The 17,125-nt window shown below is 42.6% G+C and overlaps 1 protein-coding gene across 4 annotated transcripts; it reads left to right on the top strand.

The window, feature by feature from the left end:
• Positions 1-8: 8 nt before the first annotated feature.
• LOC103540255 (zinc finger protein 2) lies at positions 9-15,395 on the top strand. 4 transcript variants are annotated; one of them, XM_070573593.1, is made up of 5 exons: positions 9-165; positions 7,630-7,818; positions 9,259-9,385; positions 11,880-11,993; positions 12,502-15,395. In XM_070573593.1, the coding sequence occupies exons 2-5, from the start codon at positions 7,786-7,788 to the stop codon at positions 13,506-13,508; spliced, it is 1,281 nt and encodes a 426-aa protein (XP_070429694.1). In that variant the 5' UTR covers positions 9-165; positions 7,630-7,785; the 3' UTR covers positions 13,509-15,395. The 4 variants fall into 4 exon arrangements, with proteins under 4 accessions (XP_070429694.1, XP_008505026.1, XP_070429696.1 ...); XM_008506804.2 differs by having other exon boundaries at positions 42-165; positions 7,748-7,818; XM_070573595.1 differs by lacking the exon at positions 9,259-9,385 and having other exon boundaries at positions 104-165; positions 7,748-7,818.
• The last annotated feature ends 1,730 nt before the right edge of the window (positions 15,396-17,125 follow it).

Genomic DNA, 17,125 nt, shown 5'->3' with positions numbered 1-17,125 from the left:
GTCATATTAAAGCGCGCCGACCGCTAAGACTTCTGGGAAATGGAGTCCTTGCGAAGGCCGAGCATTGATTGGGGGCGCGGACGTGAGAACCCTCTGCGCAGGCGCATTGCTTTCCCCACCTGAAGAGGCGCCGTCTTCCTGGGTCCCCAGCACTCTGTGCCGGAGGTGAGGGTTGTGGGTGTGTGTTTTCGAGGAGGGGAGTGAGCGCAGCGGCCGAGAGAAGGGGACGCTGAGAACTTGGGGGAGGTGCTGTGGAGATAGAACGGGGTGACGCGAGCGGAGCCAGCCTGCAGAGAGTGTGTGTTTGTGTGTGGGGGTGTGTGTCTGTGTGTGTCTGGCGACGTCTCGGCTCGGAGAGGTGCTGATGGAGAGTTGTCCACACCTCCCCACCACGTGTGCGTGTGTTCCGTGGGGTGTGGATACTGTTACCAGTGGTCTTTCGGCGTGCACCCACTATATGTCAGATCCTAGCTTTCAGGTGGGAAGTTTGGAGCCTTCCCGTACCTTCTTCGCATAATGAACGCTTAATAAACGTGGGTGGAATTGACACTAGATCTAGGGTGCCACCCACTCTAGCCCTCCCTCTCTCCCAGCAAGCTCCTCAGATTATTTAGCTCCCTCATCTGGGCCTCCACACAAGTGATCAGGGGGCCTTCATAAGGAGGTGTGATTTGCCATGAAAAAAAACACGAAAGAAGTAGCAAAGTGCTAGGCAGATTTGAGAGGGAAACTGTTTTTACTGGAGTGAAGTGTGGAGGAATAGTGGGAAGCAAAGGTGAAGAAAGGTGCAGTAGGGCTGGGGCATAGAAGATCAGGACAAGACGCAGTAGGCAGCGTGGATCGTCTGGGTCTGATCCCGGGACTGACAGGAATAAAACTCTCTAGGGACAGTTATTCTGCAAGTCATATCCAGGACGGAGAGAGGAAGGGCCTAGTGGCAGGGAGCCAGTTAGCAATGTGTGGTAGTGATGGAAGTTCTCAAGCAAGCTGATAGGGACCTCAATTATGATAGTGTCAGTGGGAGCAAAGGATGCAAATGACATTGCAAAAGAAGAGTCCAAAGGACCTGGTGACTAACTAGATTTGGGAGGAAAGAGCAAGTTAAGAGTTTGAATTTGGGACAACTGGGAGAATAATAGAACATCTGATAGAAATGTAATGCCAAGGAGAGGGGTTGATGTGGGGAGTTACATAGGGGAAGATGGTTTTGAGGTGCTGGCAGAATGCCTAATTCAAAATCTGGAGTCATTTAGAAATTCAAGATGAGTTTGGAAGAGGGATTGAGACTAAACTGAGGAACCATCTCTCTAGAGGTGGAAATAGAGCGCCTGGTGTGGGTAGACTTTCTGAGGGATAGGAAAAAGAACATTGTACAAATACTGTACACAGAGGGAGCCTTGGCCAGCATCCATGTTTCCAGGGCAAGAGTGGGAAAAAGTCACAGAGAGATGCACTTTTAGTGGTAGGAAGAAATTCAGGCTAATATAGTATCCTAGCAGCTGCAGTATCTGCTTGAAGAAGCAGAAACTTGTCAAAACAGTCAAAAGCTGCAGAGAAATAAGGAGAAAAGGATCGTTGGAATTAGAGATCAGAAATTCATTGGTAATTTTCAAGCGTGCAGTTTCAGGTGTGTGTGGGGTGTCGAGAGCAGAATAACGAATTCAAGAGGAGGTGGTGATGATGATGTGGAGTCACTAGGTATGTAGTACTCATCCAAGAAGTTTGATTGTGAAAGGAAACCTAAATGAGAACTCTCTTGCTAGAGGGAGGCCATGGAATTCAGTGAAGATACTTTCACATAGAGGAGGATTGTATCTGTTTGAAGATATGGGAAGAAGCTAATGGAATGGTGGGAGATGCTTGAGAGAGAAAGACCGGATAATGCAGGGAGCAGATTCTGAGAGGGAATAGTAACGGAAAAGAAAGTAGGACAGATGTAGGACACTAGGGTAAAGTTCTGGAGACAGAGACATTTCTGTTTGGTTGACCTCACACCCATGCTGCCTAGCACATAACAGGTACTTGGAAATATTCGTTGAATGGTGGAAGGAATGAGTGGATGAATGGGTTGGTGTTGGGCAGTAGAAAGGAAAGAAACAGACTGTAAGATAAATGCTTTACATGAATTGTCTCCTTTACTATTTATGACTACTCTGTGAAGTAAGTATTAAACATCTGGAGGTTGACTGTTAGCTTGAGTAACTTGCTCAAGCCTTCACAGTTAATAGTTCCAGGCCTGTGGAATGCTTTCTACCACACAGTCCTGCCTCCCTTGGAACTCACTTCTATGAAGCTTCAGTGTAGTAAAAGACGGTCTTCTGCCGAAATTGAGCGGTAGCCGTGGGGGTTTGGAATAGCTCTATAGCTAAGATGGGAATAGTAAAAGCTTTCTAGGCAAGAGCTCCTTTGAAGATCTAGAAGAATTTGAAGAGTGTTTTCTCGAAATGCTCTGAGATTCAGGAATAGGGAAAGAGAAAATGGAAGTGGAGGTGACCCTTTGCTGGCAGTGACTCCATGTGAATTTGGGTGGATTCGAGGAGTCTTGAGTGCTATTGAGGACTTACTGAAGTGACTGCTGGTGGAGTCTAAACGTAGCAGAGAGTAAAGTCGGCCTGGCAGGGAGCCCACGGATGAGGAGCACCCTGGGAATATCGGCGGGTTGTTTTATGGCCGGGGAGCTTTTACGCTCACCACCATGTGTAATTTGTTTAATGCTCACTTTATTATAGTCATGATCTAATAAATGAAAACATTTAAACATTGAGCACTTTCGACTGCAATTTCAGATGTAGTTCAACGGATTTGTTCAAAGGCTCAAACACTTTAGATAACGTATACAAATACTTTGATCCCAACGTTATTACTACAGTTACACTAAGCCTACTCTAAAACAGCAACAACACAGTGTAATCAATATTTTCGTTACTTCTACCTGCCTAGGTTTATGACGTGACTTTTGGCTAATGCTAACACTTACCTAGCACATTATTCTAAATGCTTTTTACATATTACCTATGTAAGCATCACGATAATTGTAGGAGATAAGTACTTTCATTATTCCAATTTTACAGATGGGCAAACTGAGAAGTTAAGACACTTGCCCAAGATCGCACAGGTAGGAAGAGGCAGAGCTAGACTGAGGTTTCAGGCAGTCTGCCAGAGCCTCTCCTCCTAATGGCTGTAGTCTCCTGTATCTCTAAATGCTAATTGTGACATCTTCTTAGGGCTTAAGAGTAATATTCTGAGATCCTCCTGGGGATGGAGGAATCTTAACAGACCAACAGGTGATAGAATACCGTCTTAGACAACACAGGTTGCAGGCTCCACTTATCAACTGTTGATATGTATTTGTTTCCATCTGTACCTGGATCACTGTCTGCCTCTTCCTAGCAAGATTCAAACCCCAATCTCTCCTCCTCAGGTTGAGATTCTTTTTTGTAGTTAACACTAAACCTGTTTTCCCAGTAAGATTTTTTTTTTAAGTTTTTGCCTTTCACATAGGTTTAAGTTTTTGCAAACTGGTATTCACTCTCAAGGGAATATTCTTTTAAAGTTTTGCTTGGCCAGTGTTAACCCATTGTCTAGTAAATGTATAGTGATCTGGTCTTTCGGCTTTTTTGAAAACTTAACTGTACCTTACTAGTATCTTATAATTACTAAGGCCAGCTGGAGGACCCATCTCCTAAGGGAGGAAGGATTAAGTCTGCATGGTTCCTTTGCCTCTTTAGAATCTGAGATTGGTTCCTCATGAGGAGCCCATGTTCTTCTTTCTACCTGGCCCCATTGCTGGTTAGTCCTTCCTGTTTGGGGTACTTCGTTCCTATTTCTGGGATTACTTGGTTTATCCCCTTTCCCTAGGTTTCTTTTTTCATGCTTGTATGAATGGATACAAGTACACATCCCAAGGATACATCTATACTTTATGAATAGTCATGTAATTAATAGAAAAAAATAAAGTACCTATTTATATAACCAAAGGCTTAAACGTTGCCTTCTTTGGTGTTACAACCACTTTCCTATTTTGACTATGAAACTCATGGTTTTTCAAAGTTCACATTATTTCATTTAGCAATAATAATTTTTACAACTTGGCCAGGGGAGCCAGCATCATCTCATTTTTCCTTCAAGAAGGTGGGAACAGCGCAAATTCTAAATGTCCAAAACCGTACTTATTAGCTTTCCCCCAAATCTACTTTTCTGTTGCTCCTCCCTGTGAATGGTACCATTGTCCACACCATTACTGACATCAGTGACTGGGAGTCATCCTTGCCTCTCCCATCACCTTCAGCCTCCATTTCCAGTCAGTCTAATGTCTATTCTTAATGTCTTGACAGTAGTTCCCCTTCTCTCCATTTCTGCTGCCACTACTTTTGTTCAGTTTTTCATCGTTTCTTGCTTAGTTAATGTAACAGTCCCCTCACTGGTCTACTCACCTCCATTCTTGCCCTCCTCTGGTCCCATTCTGCCACAGCTACCCAGAGAAGTGTGGCTGCCTGTGCCAGGGGTCCCCAAGATCACCCCACATGCAGGGATTTGATAGGACTCAAGACTTGGCCTCTAGTTGTACTCATAGCTAAGATTATGACAGCAGTCTTGCAAGGATACACAGCCAGGTCATAAGGGGACGATAGGTAGAGTCTGGAGGAATCTGTGTCCAGGCTTCCTCATGCTCTCTCTCTCCCATGATTGATCACACAGAGCACAGCCTCCTCCAGCAACGAAAATGCAGCAAAATGTGTGTGATGTTTCAGCCCAAGGAAGCTCATTGGAGACTCAGAGCCCAAGTTTTTTATTGAGGGCTAGTCACATAGGTACCCTTTGCCTAACACATACCAAAGTTCCAGACCCTCTAGCAGGAAAGCAAATGTTCAGCATATTCCACATTGTTTGCACAAATAGTTTAGGCATAATGGGCCCCCTTATCTCTTAGGGAACCCTCCAAAATTGAAGTTCCCAGACCCCAGCCAAGGGCCAACCGTACAAGTAGACCTTTGTAAGAGTAGCAGGCTCGGGTCTACTATAACTTTTCTGCACGCCGCCTTTCCTTCCTTCCTGTTATTTTCCTGTACACCAAAGTAAATACATACTTTTGTTAACAAATCAGAATATAAAGAAGTGTAAGAAATAAAATAAAAATCACTTGTAATGCCACCACTCAAATTCCATTTACATTTTAGTATATATTCTTCCAGTCTTTTTTCTGTACTTATATGCATGCACAAATATGTAATTTTAAAAGTATGCATTCTTCATTTAATTTTGTGTGAATTTGTTTTTTTTTTCTTTGGATTTTTTTTTGACAAAGAAAACATTACAAAGTTGAAGTCTCCTGGGTATCCCTCCCCAATCCCATTTCCCTACCTTCCCAGAGATGCTCACAACTTGGTGCTTAGTCTCCTGGGTTCACATTCTACCTCAGCCTCTTACAAAGCCTAAATTTCCAATCTGCAAAACAGTACCTAACTTATTGATTTACGAGAATGAGATTAAACCATCCTTGTAAAGAGTACTTAACACAGTGCCTGGTAAATAGCAATAGCTCAATGAATGCTGGTTATTGTTAATATGATGTTTAATGATATTCCATTGTATGCAAAGACTGGACCATAAATTATTTAATCAAATCTCCTATTTTAAGAGGAAGATTGGCACGGATGTTGGCTCAGCAACAATCTTCCTTAAGCAAAAAGAGGAAGATTGGCAACAGATGTTAGCTCATGGCCAGTCGTTCTCACACACACACACACACACACACACACACACACACACACACACAAAAACCTCCTGTTTTAGAAACAGGATACTTCAAATTTTTGCTGTATTATTGTAAAGATTAAATGAGATAATTCTTGTAAAGTACTTAGGAAGCTGCCTCATAAAACTCAATAAAGATTAGTGTTAATGATGAGTAATAAAAAGCTTTGCATGTATTCTTACTTGTTTCCTTAGGATAAACTTCTAGGAGAGAATTGCTGTGTTTATGATTAAGTGTTTCAAGGCCTTTGATACAAATTACCATGATCTTTCTAAAACACAAATCTGATGATGACACTTCCATGCTTAAATCTTTCTGTGATCGCATGCTTGTGGAAAAAGGACCATACAAAGCTCTCCTTGATCTAGCTGGCCTCTGCCTGCTACTCCTTCAACCTCATCTTTTCCCACAGCACTGCTCACAACCTGGACATCTACCGTTCTAAACTAATTATAGTTGTTAATCCTTTCCACGTAAGGATTAACGTTTTGGGAAAACTTGGTGTTTTTCCTGCCTAGAATGTTCCACCTCTTCCCCCAAATCAAAACTTATCTTAGGTCCCACTTCTGCCAAAAAACCTGCAACATTCCTCCCTCCCTCCCATCCAGGTTAGGCAAGCTTCTGATGTGCTCTCATAGTTTGCTGTGCACATCTCTTTACATCCTGCTGTGAAATATTATTTTGGTTACTTGTTAGCCCTGTGTGCTAAGCTGTAAGCTTTTAGAGGACAAGGAGAGTGTCATACAGTTTTTGGGCTTGGCATAAATAGTTGGTGCTGAGTAAATGTTGGTTGGATGGATGGATGAATGCAGAACAAATATCAGTGAATATATTCGCTTGACTGCAGGAGAGTAGTCAGTGAGCCACAAACACACCTTTTCCTACTTCTCAGGACGACACTCCCACCCCACCCCACTCATGAATCCCAGAAATGCTTGATTTAACTAGGTTTTAATTGGACTCTTGACTGTGAGAAACTGAGATGTACTCAGTTAACTCAAGTAAAGGGAGTTTTGTGATAAAGATTTGTACAAAGCCTAAGAAGGTTAAGAGTTTTATGGAAATCCAAGAATAAATAACAATGAATAGGGCTGGTCTGCATTCAGAGTGGAGCCCGGGCTGGTACTAGTGAATTGAGGGACTTCAGGGCCAAGAATTCTTGGGTCTTTCCTTCAGTGCTTCCCCACTAATGTGGCTGGGCTGTCCTTCCCCTGCCTGTGTTAGTCCCACTGTCTACTGTAGCCTGTTCTCTGCCTCGTACCTCACACGTACTCATGGGTTCTGCTTCCTTGTGACCTTGGCTCCCCTCATCCTCATGGCTACTTCTGTCCCTCATGATATCCTTTCAGCTCATCACTCACTTTTTGTCTTGACATTTTTTTAGTTCATGTTGCTGAGGAAGGGTGGCATCTTTTCAAGCCAGATCACATCTTAGTCTACCGGTCAGCATGTGCATTGCCCACCTGTGGCCTAATCATTGTAGCTCCAGGAGGGAGACACAGGGTAACATGGAACAAATCGTGGCTGCCCAAGCGCTGTTCCTTTAGCACAGGGTATTGCTGTGAATGAGGTATTTTTCCTTTAAAGAGGCTACAGGTATTTACTTGATGTGACTTGTCCATATAGCCATTTATAAAATTTCTTATGCTTTTTGTCTAGTAATGATTTAGGGCAATATTGAATGTGAATTTATAAACAGAGTATGAGCTTTAATAAGTTCTTGACTCCCAGGAACAGAACTTTGTCTTTATGATCATGATAAAACAAGCACCACATTTTGTTTAGAATAACAGTACCCACAGCCTTTTGATCCAATTCTGGGATGGGGTGGACTTGCTCCTGGCCTTGCTTTCCTTTGCCTTTCCTTTTTGTAGGGTGTCGAGAATGAGAGTGAGTACATAACTGTATGGTATACAGAAATTTCTTGCTTCCTGGGTCAGAAAAGTATAACACAAGACTGGTCTTTCTCATCGCACACCTCTGCCTCATCAGGACTCTGCCCTTTTCTACACGGAGAGCCGCAGGAGGGAATGGCTGCTGTGTCTCCACCTGCCAGATGCCAGGTGAGGTGGACTTTTGTGTTTCTGAAATACTCTGTCTCCAGAATGTAACCACTTTTCTTTCCCTGTTCTGGAGCTTCTTTGATTGGACCCAACCAGGTGGATGAAGGACTCCATAGGGAGTGCTTCCTTGCTATTTGACTTGTGGTATCCTTCAGGGATCTTTTCTTACCTTGAACATGTGCCCACTAGCCCATCACCAGGCAAACAGCCCCTGTGGTCTTCGCTCTGAGTGATTTTGCCTAAAACCCGATGGTATGGGTCTGAGTAGAAGGTTTTGGGAACAGCAGGCTGGTTCTAGTCCTGACTTCCCTGTAGTACATCCACGTATGGACTGAGAGTGAGCCCCCATATCCTAGGGAGTGTTGGGTTAGGCAGGGGAATGTGACACTCACGGTAAAGCACCTCAGTGAAGCTGAAAGAATCCTGACAGAGAGTTTGTGTGGGTAGAGACATGCAGCTTGCCCCATTCCTGCCCAAGGGCAGAGAGTCTTGAATTCTGTGCTCTGGCTTAGATCTTCTACAGAGACACTGGAGACTCATCTGGGGTTATAGGATTGGGATAAAGGTACAATCGTAGAGTCACAGAGCATCAGAGTGAAATGAGAGGGATCCTGAAGATGATCTAATCAACATCATTATTTTAAGGATTTGTAAAAAAAAAAAAACAGACAAGGGGCTGGCCTGTGGTGTGGTGGTTAAGTCTGGCGCACTCCACTTCAGTGGCCCAGGTTCACGGGTTTGGATCTCAGGCACAGACCTATACCACTCATCTGCAGCCATGTTGTGGCAGTGACCCAAATACAAACTAGAGGAAGATTGGCCCCGATGTTAGCTCAGAGTGAATCTTCCTCACCAAAAATAAATGATTAATTTTTTAAAAGCCAGGCAATTGGTGAAATTTGAATAATGTTGTAGATTAGATAACAGTATAATATCAATGCTATCTTGATTTTTATAATTATACTGTGATTATGCAAGACAATATCCTTGTTTTTACCAAATATACACTGAAATATTTGAGTAAAGGGACATCATGTGTGAAGTTACTATCAAGAAGTTCAGAAAAAAGATAGGAGAATGTATTTATATGGAGAGAGACAGAAAAATAAAGCAAATGTGGAAAATGTTAACGTTTGGGGAAGCTGGGTGAAGGGTATATGGGAATTCTTTGTTCTATTCTTGAAAGTTTTCTGTAAGTCTGAAAAAAGAGCCCCTGATATTAAGAGGCTCTGCTATGAATATAGCGGTGTGGGATTATGACTGAGAACTTCATGTCTTGAGGGATTATGCCACTTTCCCCAAGTGCTTCAAAGCCCTACTTTGTCAGAATCATTTCCCTTCCACTCCCCATCCTCCAAGGCTGTCATCTTTATGACAGTTTTGTCTGGTCCATGTAAAGAGAAGGATTATGAGTAAGGGAGAATGTGATTGTGTTTCCAGGAATCAGTGACATTTGAGGATGTGGCTGTGATTTTCACAGATGAAGAGTGGAGACATCTGGTCCCTATTCAGAGGGACCTCTACAAGGAGGTGATGCTGGAGAACTATAAGAGCATTGTCTCATTGGGTAAGGAGAGCTTCCCATATGAGTTAGACTGTATACTGTGTTAATGTGGAGTTGAGGGGCTAACAAATTGATGCCTCTTCCTCTCCCACCTGAGTTCTGAACCACTCAGAGACAACACATAGGAGCATGTGGCTTAGGTGTGCAGCCACAGTGGGCTTCTGAGTCCTGAACCCCAGCATAGGACAGTCTTGCTTCCAGAGCTGTAAGCAGGCTGGACAACCACAGGCTCCCTTGCTCAGCAGCCTGCCCTGTGACACAGAGGGCCAGGCCAGGAGGAGTAGAGCAGAATGCGTGCCTGCTGCAGGGAACTGGCTCTCCAGAGGGGTGTGAACAGAAGAGGCTGAGTTACATAAGCCCAGTCCTTCCCCCAACTCACCAGTCCAGTGGCTTACTCAGCTCCATCCAGGGGACTAAGGGTTGGGGGGCAAGTGAAGAAGTGTTTCCCTTTAAAAAGAGGGCAGTGTGGGAGTGGGAATACAAGGTTGTACCTCAGAGTAGGTCAATAGCAATGTTTGATTTTGAATATTTGTCTTAAGTGCAGTCTTAGAGAGATGCCCACAGAAGGCACTTTGCAATTACAGAGAGTTATGTGACAAAAGGAAAATTAAGAGCTACTGCCGATGTCAGGTATTTGTGAGACGTAAAGTTGGGCTCTTAGGTAATGAGAAGCTCTCAGGAGCTTCCAGAGTAAGAGGCTGAGAAATGTGCAGATTTAGAAACAGGCTTAAAATAAGCAGCAGGTGACAGTAAAAGAAGTCACATTGCAGATTTCGTGCAAGACAGGTCAAAAAAGCAAGGATAACACCCCCTGGATTAGCTGAAACAGGCCAAATATGGAAAATAGAGTAGAATGTTTGGGGAGCATTAAGGGAGACTGCTGAGCCTTTGTCACAGGCTTTGGTGGGATGAAATATTGGGGAAAATGGAATTCCTAAGGTCAGAGACAGGAAGCCACAGGGAGGTGATGGGTGTGGCCATTTGTCAGCAGAGAATCAACATGCAACTGGATAGATGATCCTTGGGCCCCACAGGAAAGTGCCTCTTTCCTGAGTCGGGGGTCCCAGTGCAAGGAAGTTTAGACCTCAAGACCATTTCTAGGAGGGGATCCTTGTTTTTACATAACCAAAACTGGACAGATTCACCTCTAGAAATTTGTCCTAAGGAAATAATGAGATTGACAGCCTGTGGTCTTCACAATTGTGCATGATACCATTGTATGTTAATACCAAAATATTAAAAGCAATTGGAAATGTCTGTCAGCAGGAGATTAAATAAATAGTTATTCCATACAGTGTAATATCATGTAGCCATTAAAATGGTGAGGTGGAACTGTGCTAATTGAAATAAAATAATATTTTAAATTTATTATTATGTGAAAAAGTCAGATTTACAAATCAGCATTATTTCATCATCCAGTTGTTTTGGGTTTTTCTTTTTTTGCTTTCTTAGTGAGACTCTTCTGCCCAAAATGATCTTTTACACATAAAAGGGACTGGAGTGATATGTATTATATATATAGTGAATCATGTTGGATTTAGAAATTATCTACTTGTGGATGTCAAAATAAATCAAACAGAAATTATTTTAGATGGAGTAGTCTTAATTATTTTCCAAATAAGTCTCTCCAATAGTTTTTTATTTATTTTTAAATTGAGATATAATTGTCATTATCTAGTTCTTAAACAGAATTTATCTATAGGTATCTTTCAGTATCAAAATGAATAGAAAAAGAAAAGAAAGGAAAAATGACTACAAAGTACAAAAGGTTATTTATTTTTTTTACTTGTACATACCCCTGATTTTCCTAGGATGAGCATGGTCCACTTGTTTAAATAAAAGCATAATACTAAAGAGTAAACAAACTAACAAAAATGGACACCTTCATGACATGTTTTTACTCAAGGTGATCTTTGTTCATTCTCTTCTTCCCCGAGCCAAGGACTCTTTCCCCCTGTTCTACCAGTGCTAAAGCTAGGGGCATCCCATTCACTTCATGGGGAAGAATAAACATATTAATTCAAATGGATTTTATCAACTTTCTGACCAAATACTGCTGCTTCCTTTTTATTTTGTTTTTTTGTTGTTTGGTTTTTAGTTTTGGGGTTTTTTTGTGAGGAAGATTGTCACTGAGCTAACATCTGTGCCAATCTTCTTCTATTTTTTTCTTATGTGGGATGCTGCCACAGCGTGGCTTGATGAGCAGTGCTAGGTCCACGCCTGGCATCCAAACCTGCGAACTTCAAGCTGTTGGAGCAGTGTGTGAACTTAACCACTGCGCCACTGGGCCAGCCCCTGCTTGTTCCTTTTTAGAAGCTCAGTCTTGACCTCCGTTCAGAGGTTCCTGCATTCTTTCACATTAGTTTGTACTCTGCATTCCTGGCGTGCACTTTCTGCCTTTTGCATTTTCTCTCTGAAAAGCTTAGACACTGGGATTAAGCTTTGGAATAGTTGTGTGATTTCACCACATACGGCTTGTTTATTTCTCCATGTGCAGGACTTCCAGTTCCTCGGCCTGATGTGATTTTTCAGTTGAAGACAGGGGATGAGCCTTGGAGAGTTGATTGCCATGGAGCTGAGGAGAGGGAATGTTCAGAGACCGTCCCTCTAGGTAACTGGGTATGAACAGAGCAGGGCAGAGTTTTGTTTTGTTTTGTGGTTATTATTTGGGTGCTTGTGGGAGGGAGTATTGGGTAATACCTTTTTCTCAAAATCAAATCTTCTGCTTTAGTGTTTCTTCACTATCACCCACCAGCTTTCATGTTTCCTTGAAATGTTATTCACCTTTATTCACCAAATGTTTATTTTCTCAGATCTGTCACGTAGCCAAGTCACACTTTGATATTCCCATTCCTCACTATCGCCTCCACTTAGCATACTCTCCTAATTATCCTCTAATGGAAATTCTCCTCTTTTCTGAAATGTCCACTATCAGTTCTATTCCCTGCCTTTTTCATTCCCAAGTCTTGGTCTTTCCCTAGAGTATAAGACTATTTGTGGGAACAAGCAATGCAGTGACCATACAGTACTCCTCAGATTTATCATAGTATCTCTTCTTTCTGCTGTAATATTTGCTAGCCCAGGAAAGAAACTGCATCTGTATTTTCTATCCATTCCAGACTGGGGGACTAAACCTGAGATTCAAGGTGCTTCAGAAGAAGAAAAATCAGAAGGAAGATTGAGGGAAAAGCTTGGAAGAAAAAATCCTCTGTGTCCTAAATTTGAAGTTCATGCACTGGAGGCGGGGTTGGAAACAGAGAAGGAAAGCCTTGCAGTGGAGACCTACAAGAAGTCCCTCTCCCAGAAGGAGAGCTTGCATCAAGGGTCAACCCCTCCCAAGAAAATTCTCACTAGAGAGAGAGACCAGGAATGCAGTGACTGCGGCAAGACCTTTTTTGATCACTCATCCCTCATCCGCCATCAGAGGACTCACACTGGAGAGAAGCCCTATGACTGTCACGAGTGCGGGAAAGCCTTCAGTCACAGGAGCAGTCTCAGTAGACATCTGATGTCTCACACTGGGGAGAGCCCCTACGAATGCAACGCGTGTGGGAAAGCCTTTTTTGACCGTTCGTCCCTAACTGTACATCAGCGAATTCATACTGGAGAGAAGCCCTTTAAATGCAACGAGTGTGGGAAAGCCTTCTTTGACCGTTCGTCCCTTACTCGACACCAGAGAATTCATACTGGAGAAAGTCCTTATGAATGTAACCAATGTGGGAAAGCCTTTAGCCAGAAAAGTATTCTTACTAGACATCAGCTAATCCACACTGGCAGGAAGCCTTATGAATGTAACGAGTGTGGGAAAGCCTTCTATGGGGTCTCATCACTGAACAGACATCAGAAAGCTCACGCTGGAGAGCCTCGCTATCAATGCAATGAGTGTGGGAAAGCTTTCTTTGACCGCTCATCCCTTACACAACATCAGAAGATTCACACTGGAGACAAGCCATATGAATGCAGTGAATGTGGGAAAGCCTTCAGCCAAAGATGCCGGCTCACCCGACATCAGAGAGTTCATACAGGAGAGAAACCCTTTGAATGCAGCGTGTGTGGAAAAGTTTTCAGTTCTAAATCATCAGTTATTCAACATCAGCGGCGTTATGCCAAACAGGGAATAGACTGAGTTGGGTGAAAGCTTTAGTCAAGGAGCCTCCATTAAAACTCAAGATAGATCTTCCCCATCTTAAACAAATCCATCATTTGATCATTCTACCTATTCTGGCTACTGCTCTTCTTTCCTGCCTCTGCTACCACACTGTTTGAATAAACACTCTACCTACTGTGTTATAGAAGCAATGTGGGGTGCTGGCAATTAGGATGTGACTGAAGAGTCAACATTTTGCAGAAGTTCATCAGACAATAGGATAAATGTTAGGAGGCAATCCTCAGACACACCTCTTGTCTGAGGCCCAGGTATCACTGCACTTTAAATAACCAGAGGCTACAACAGGAGGGGAAAGGCCAAATTATATCAGAGCAGCACTGTTGCTTCCAGAGCAGTTCTCTTTATAGCTGTTAGACCCTCTCTCTTGGAGCTCTTCTGGGCACTGACCTTGTTCTTTTGTGTCCCACCTGTTAGGTCTCTTAATACTACCACTACTACTAGGAGGTAGCACTTATTGAGGCTTGTTATGGGGTAAGCACTCAGCTGAGAGTTTTGCAAGGAGTAGATTATTTAGTCCTCTCACCAATCCCATGAAGTAGGTACTGTTACTATCCTCACCTTACAGACGTGCAAACTGAAGTTTAGAGGGGTTAGATAATTTTCCCAACGTGACACAGCTAGTAAAAGGTGAAGCCAAGTCTTGAATACAGGTCTTCATTCAAAGTCTGTTTTCTTTACCATTAGGCTATAGGGTTTGTTTTATAATTTATGCACATGTATTATCTCCTCAGCTAGATTGTAAGCACTTGGAGGTGTGACTTATTTGTCTTTGTATCTCACACAGTGCCTTGCAAATAATAGGTGCTCAATAAATACTTACCTGAAGTAATGACTTTTCTACTTAACAAATTCTATTTAAAACACCTGTTGGATTTATATCCTTTCTCTGAATTTTCACAGTTTAGCCTATTCCTTTATCACTTCCTGATGCAGATTCTTCCCTCTTCTTTGTTGAAGAAGGGTATGCTAAGCTAGGGTGCCATGACAACTTAACTCCCAAATAATCAAAGACACATTTCTCACACAAAATCTGATGTGAGACAGTCTGTCTTACTCCATCCTGGTCATTTAGAACATGTTGCCTCCAAGATTGTTATGGAAGAGAAAGCTGGAGGATGTTTTGGGATGTTTTTTAAAGACCATTACTTCTGTCCACATCTCATAAACCAGAACCCAGCACCAAGAGGCTAGGAAAGTAAACAAGTACCTCAATATTTGGCTAACATCAACAGCCTCTGTCACAAGTTCCATTTTGCTTGTTACTGTTAGTCCAGTCTTTCCAAATGACCCCTTCCTGCCCATCATCGCCTTACTCCAGACCTAAAATAGCTCCCAGTTTATTGAAAGCTTCTCTGAATATTTAAGATCTGCCTTGATGTGATCCCACATTGCTGAATCTTAAGTACTCACTCCCAAAGCTTTTCCCTGGGCCCAGCCCTATATTTTTATTTCATTAAAGGTCAGGCACTAGGCAACTTTCACTCTGGGCATCTGTGTTCCCTTTCTATTTGCTTAAGGTGAAGGCTGGAAGAGGACTTGATTCTGAAAGGCTGTCTGGAATTAGCTCACCCTGAATGAATCCCAGTGGACCAAGATGCATTTCTCCTGGGAGTTAAAGTCCAGTTCAAGAAGTTGCATTGCCAAACAGACCCCTCCCCAACCTACCAACAAACCTATTGGTCTACCCTTCTTAGAGCAAGTGAGCAGCAGGGAAGACTCTTCACGTGTGGACTGGTGAAGCAAGTTGAGGAAAAACACTTTACAGAGTGCGGAATCTATCAGAGTGGAAAATATCTGGTATTATTTAACAATGTCAAGTAGAAAATAAAAGAGACTATTGACAAACTTTTGGCTAATGACTGTCTCTGAGAGTTCTGACTCTAATTTACTGCCTTGTTAAAAGTAAATTGAAGGTCAAGTATTTCCCTAAGATATTCTGCCATTGTCAGCAAGGTGAGACTAGAACGAATTCAGAATTCTAACGGACCTTTCAGCACAGTGATAATGAAACAGAGTGGGGACAAATTCCATGGTTCTCCCTCTGTTCTCTTTCTAAATTTGGTGGTCAGCAGAGCTTTTTTTTTTTTTAATGTGAAGTACTGTTGCCTCTCCAGCTAAAAATTCTGAGGAAAGGGCCATTTTCCCTTTTAATTGAAATCTCGCAATGGGGCAGGCAGTAGTGGAGGCCTTAAATTTTGAGGTTTTAGCTTCACTGAATGGCCATTAGTAAGGTCAAATCCTGGAATCAGAAATTGGTCAAATTGGAAGTGTGCCAGCATTCTTAAGCTATAAGGCAAAGGACTTGCTAGTGTTTGTAGGGTTTTAGCCTAAGACTTAAATGAAACAATCTCTCTGGTGCTTAAATAAGTCCTATCTAAGTTTTGAGAGAGAATTGAATACTTACCACACGAATTAACAGAAGCACTCCATGAATGAGTTCTTCAAGGAAAAGCATCAGCAATGCTAGGGAACCTTGAGATGAAGAGAATGTGGTAGATAGAGAAAATCGGTGCCCTGAAGCCTGGACAGAGAGCTGGTGGGACTCCCAATCCCAGAAATCCATCTTGGGTGTTAGGACGCCAGGATGGCCAGCGGGAAGGCTGGCCAGCTTCTGAGCTCTGCTCCACCCACCCCCCTCACTCTTCCCCAGGCCTGTTCTTCTAGAATAAATTAACCCTCAAGTCTTACATAAATTAGAGGCGAAGGAGGAGCTGGGGAGCAAGGCTACCCAGTGCCAGTCATCAGACAACATATTGAAAAAGAATGATGATTCCTCAGGAAGTCCAAGAGAAAGACAGCAGTGGATGTCAAGTTCCTTAGTGGTCTACATTATTGAAGTGGGACTCCTGTGGTAGAGAGGCAGAAGTCAAAGTGGACCGTGTTGATTTGGGGTGATGGGGATCCTAGTGAGGGTGCTTCCCTGAATACTCATTTGCAAGATCCTGAATGTACTGGGGAGATGTATATATTAGCTCATATTGATGGTAGAAGCGTGAAGATCGCATGGTGCCAATATGGAGTATAAGGACACAGATCTGGCCTGGGAAAACTGCAGAATCTTTTCACTCCAGAACCACTAAATACCAGGTCAGTTTGGAGAGACTGTATGTCTCTGTCTAGGTATTTTAGATCAGCGCTGCCCAATAGGAATATAATGCTAGCCATATTTTTTAAAATGAAATGAAATAGTTGAAATTAATTTTGATATTTCATTCAGTATTTGAATTCCATTCAAATATTTTAAATTTTTCATTCAATATCATTTCAACATGTAATCAATATAAAATTATTGAGATACTTTTTTTTAAACAATCTTTGAGTACTTTACACAACAGCACATCTCAAATTTGGACTAGCCACATGTCAAGTGCTCAATAGCCACACGTAGCTAGTGGCTACTGTATTGTACAGCACAGTTTCGTATAATCAGGAACTTTTAGAGGTAAAAAGTAAAGGGATTATTTTGATCATTAGAGATGTTGGAGGGATGCTTGCTCTGGCCATGTGGCAAGCAGTCTACACCCACAGCAGGCAGTCTTCTGCTCCCAGTAGGATGTGTCTGGGTGGGGTCCAGG

Source organism: Equus przewalskii, chromosome 14 (assembly GCF_037783145.1).
Source record: "Equus przewalskii isolate Varuska chromosome 14, EquPr2, whole genome shotgun sequence".
Lineage (NCBI taxonomy): Eukaryota > Metazoa > Chordata > Mammalia > Perissodactyla > Equidae > Equus > Equus przewalskii.
This window is presented reverse-complemented; position numbering and strand designations above follow the sequence as displayed.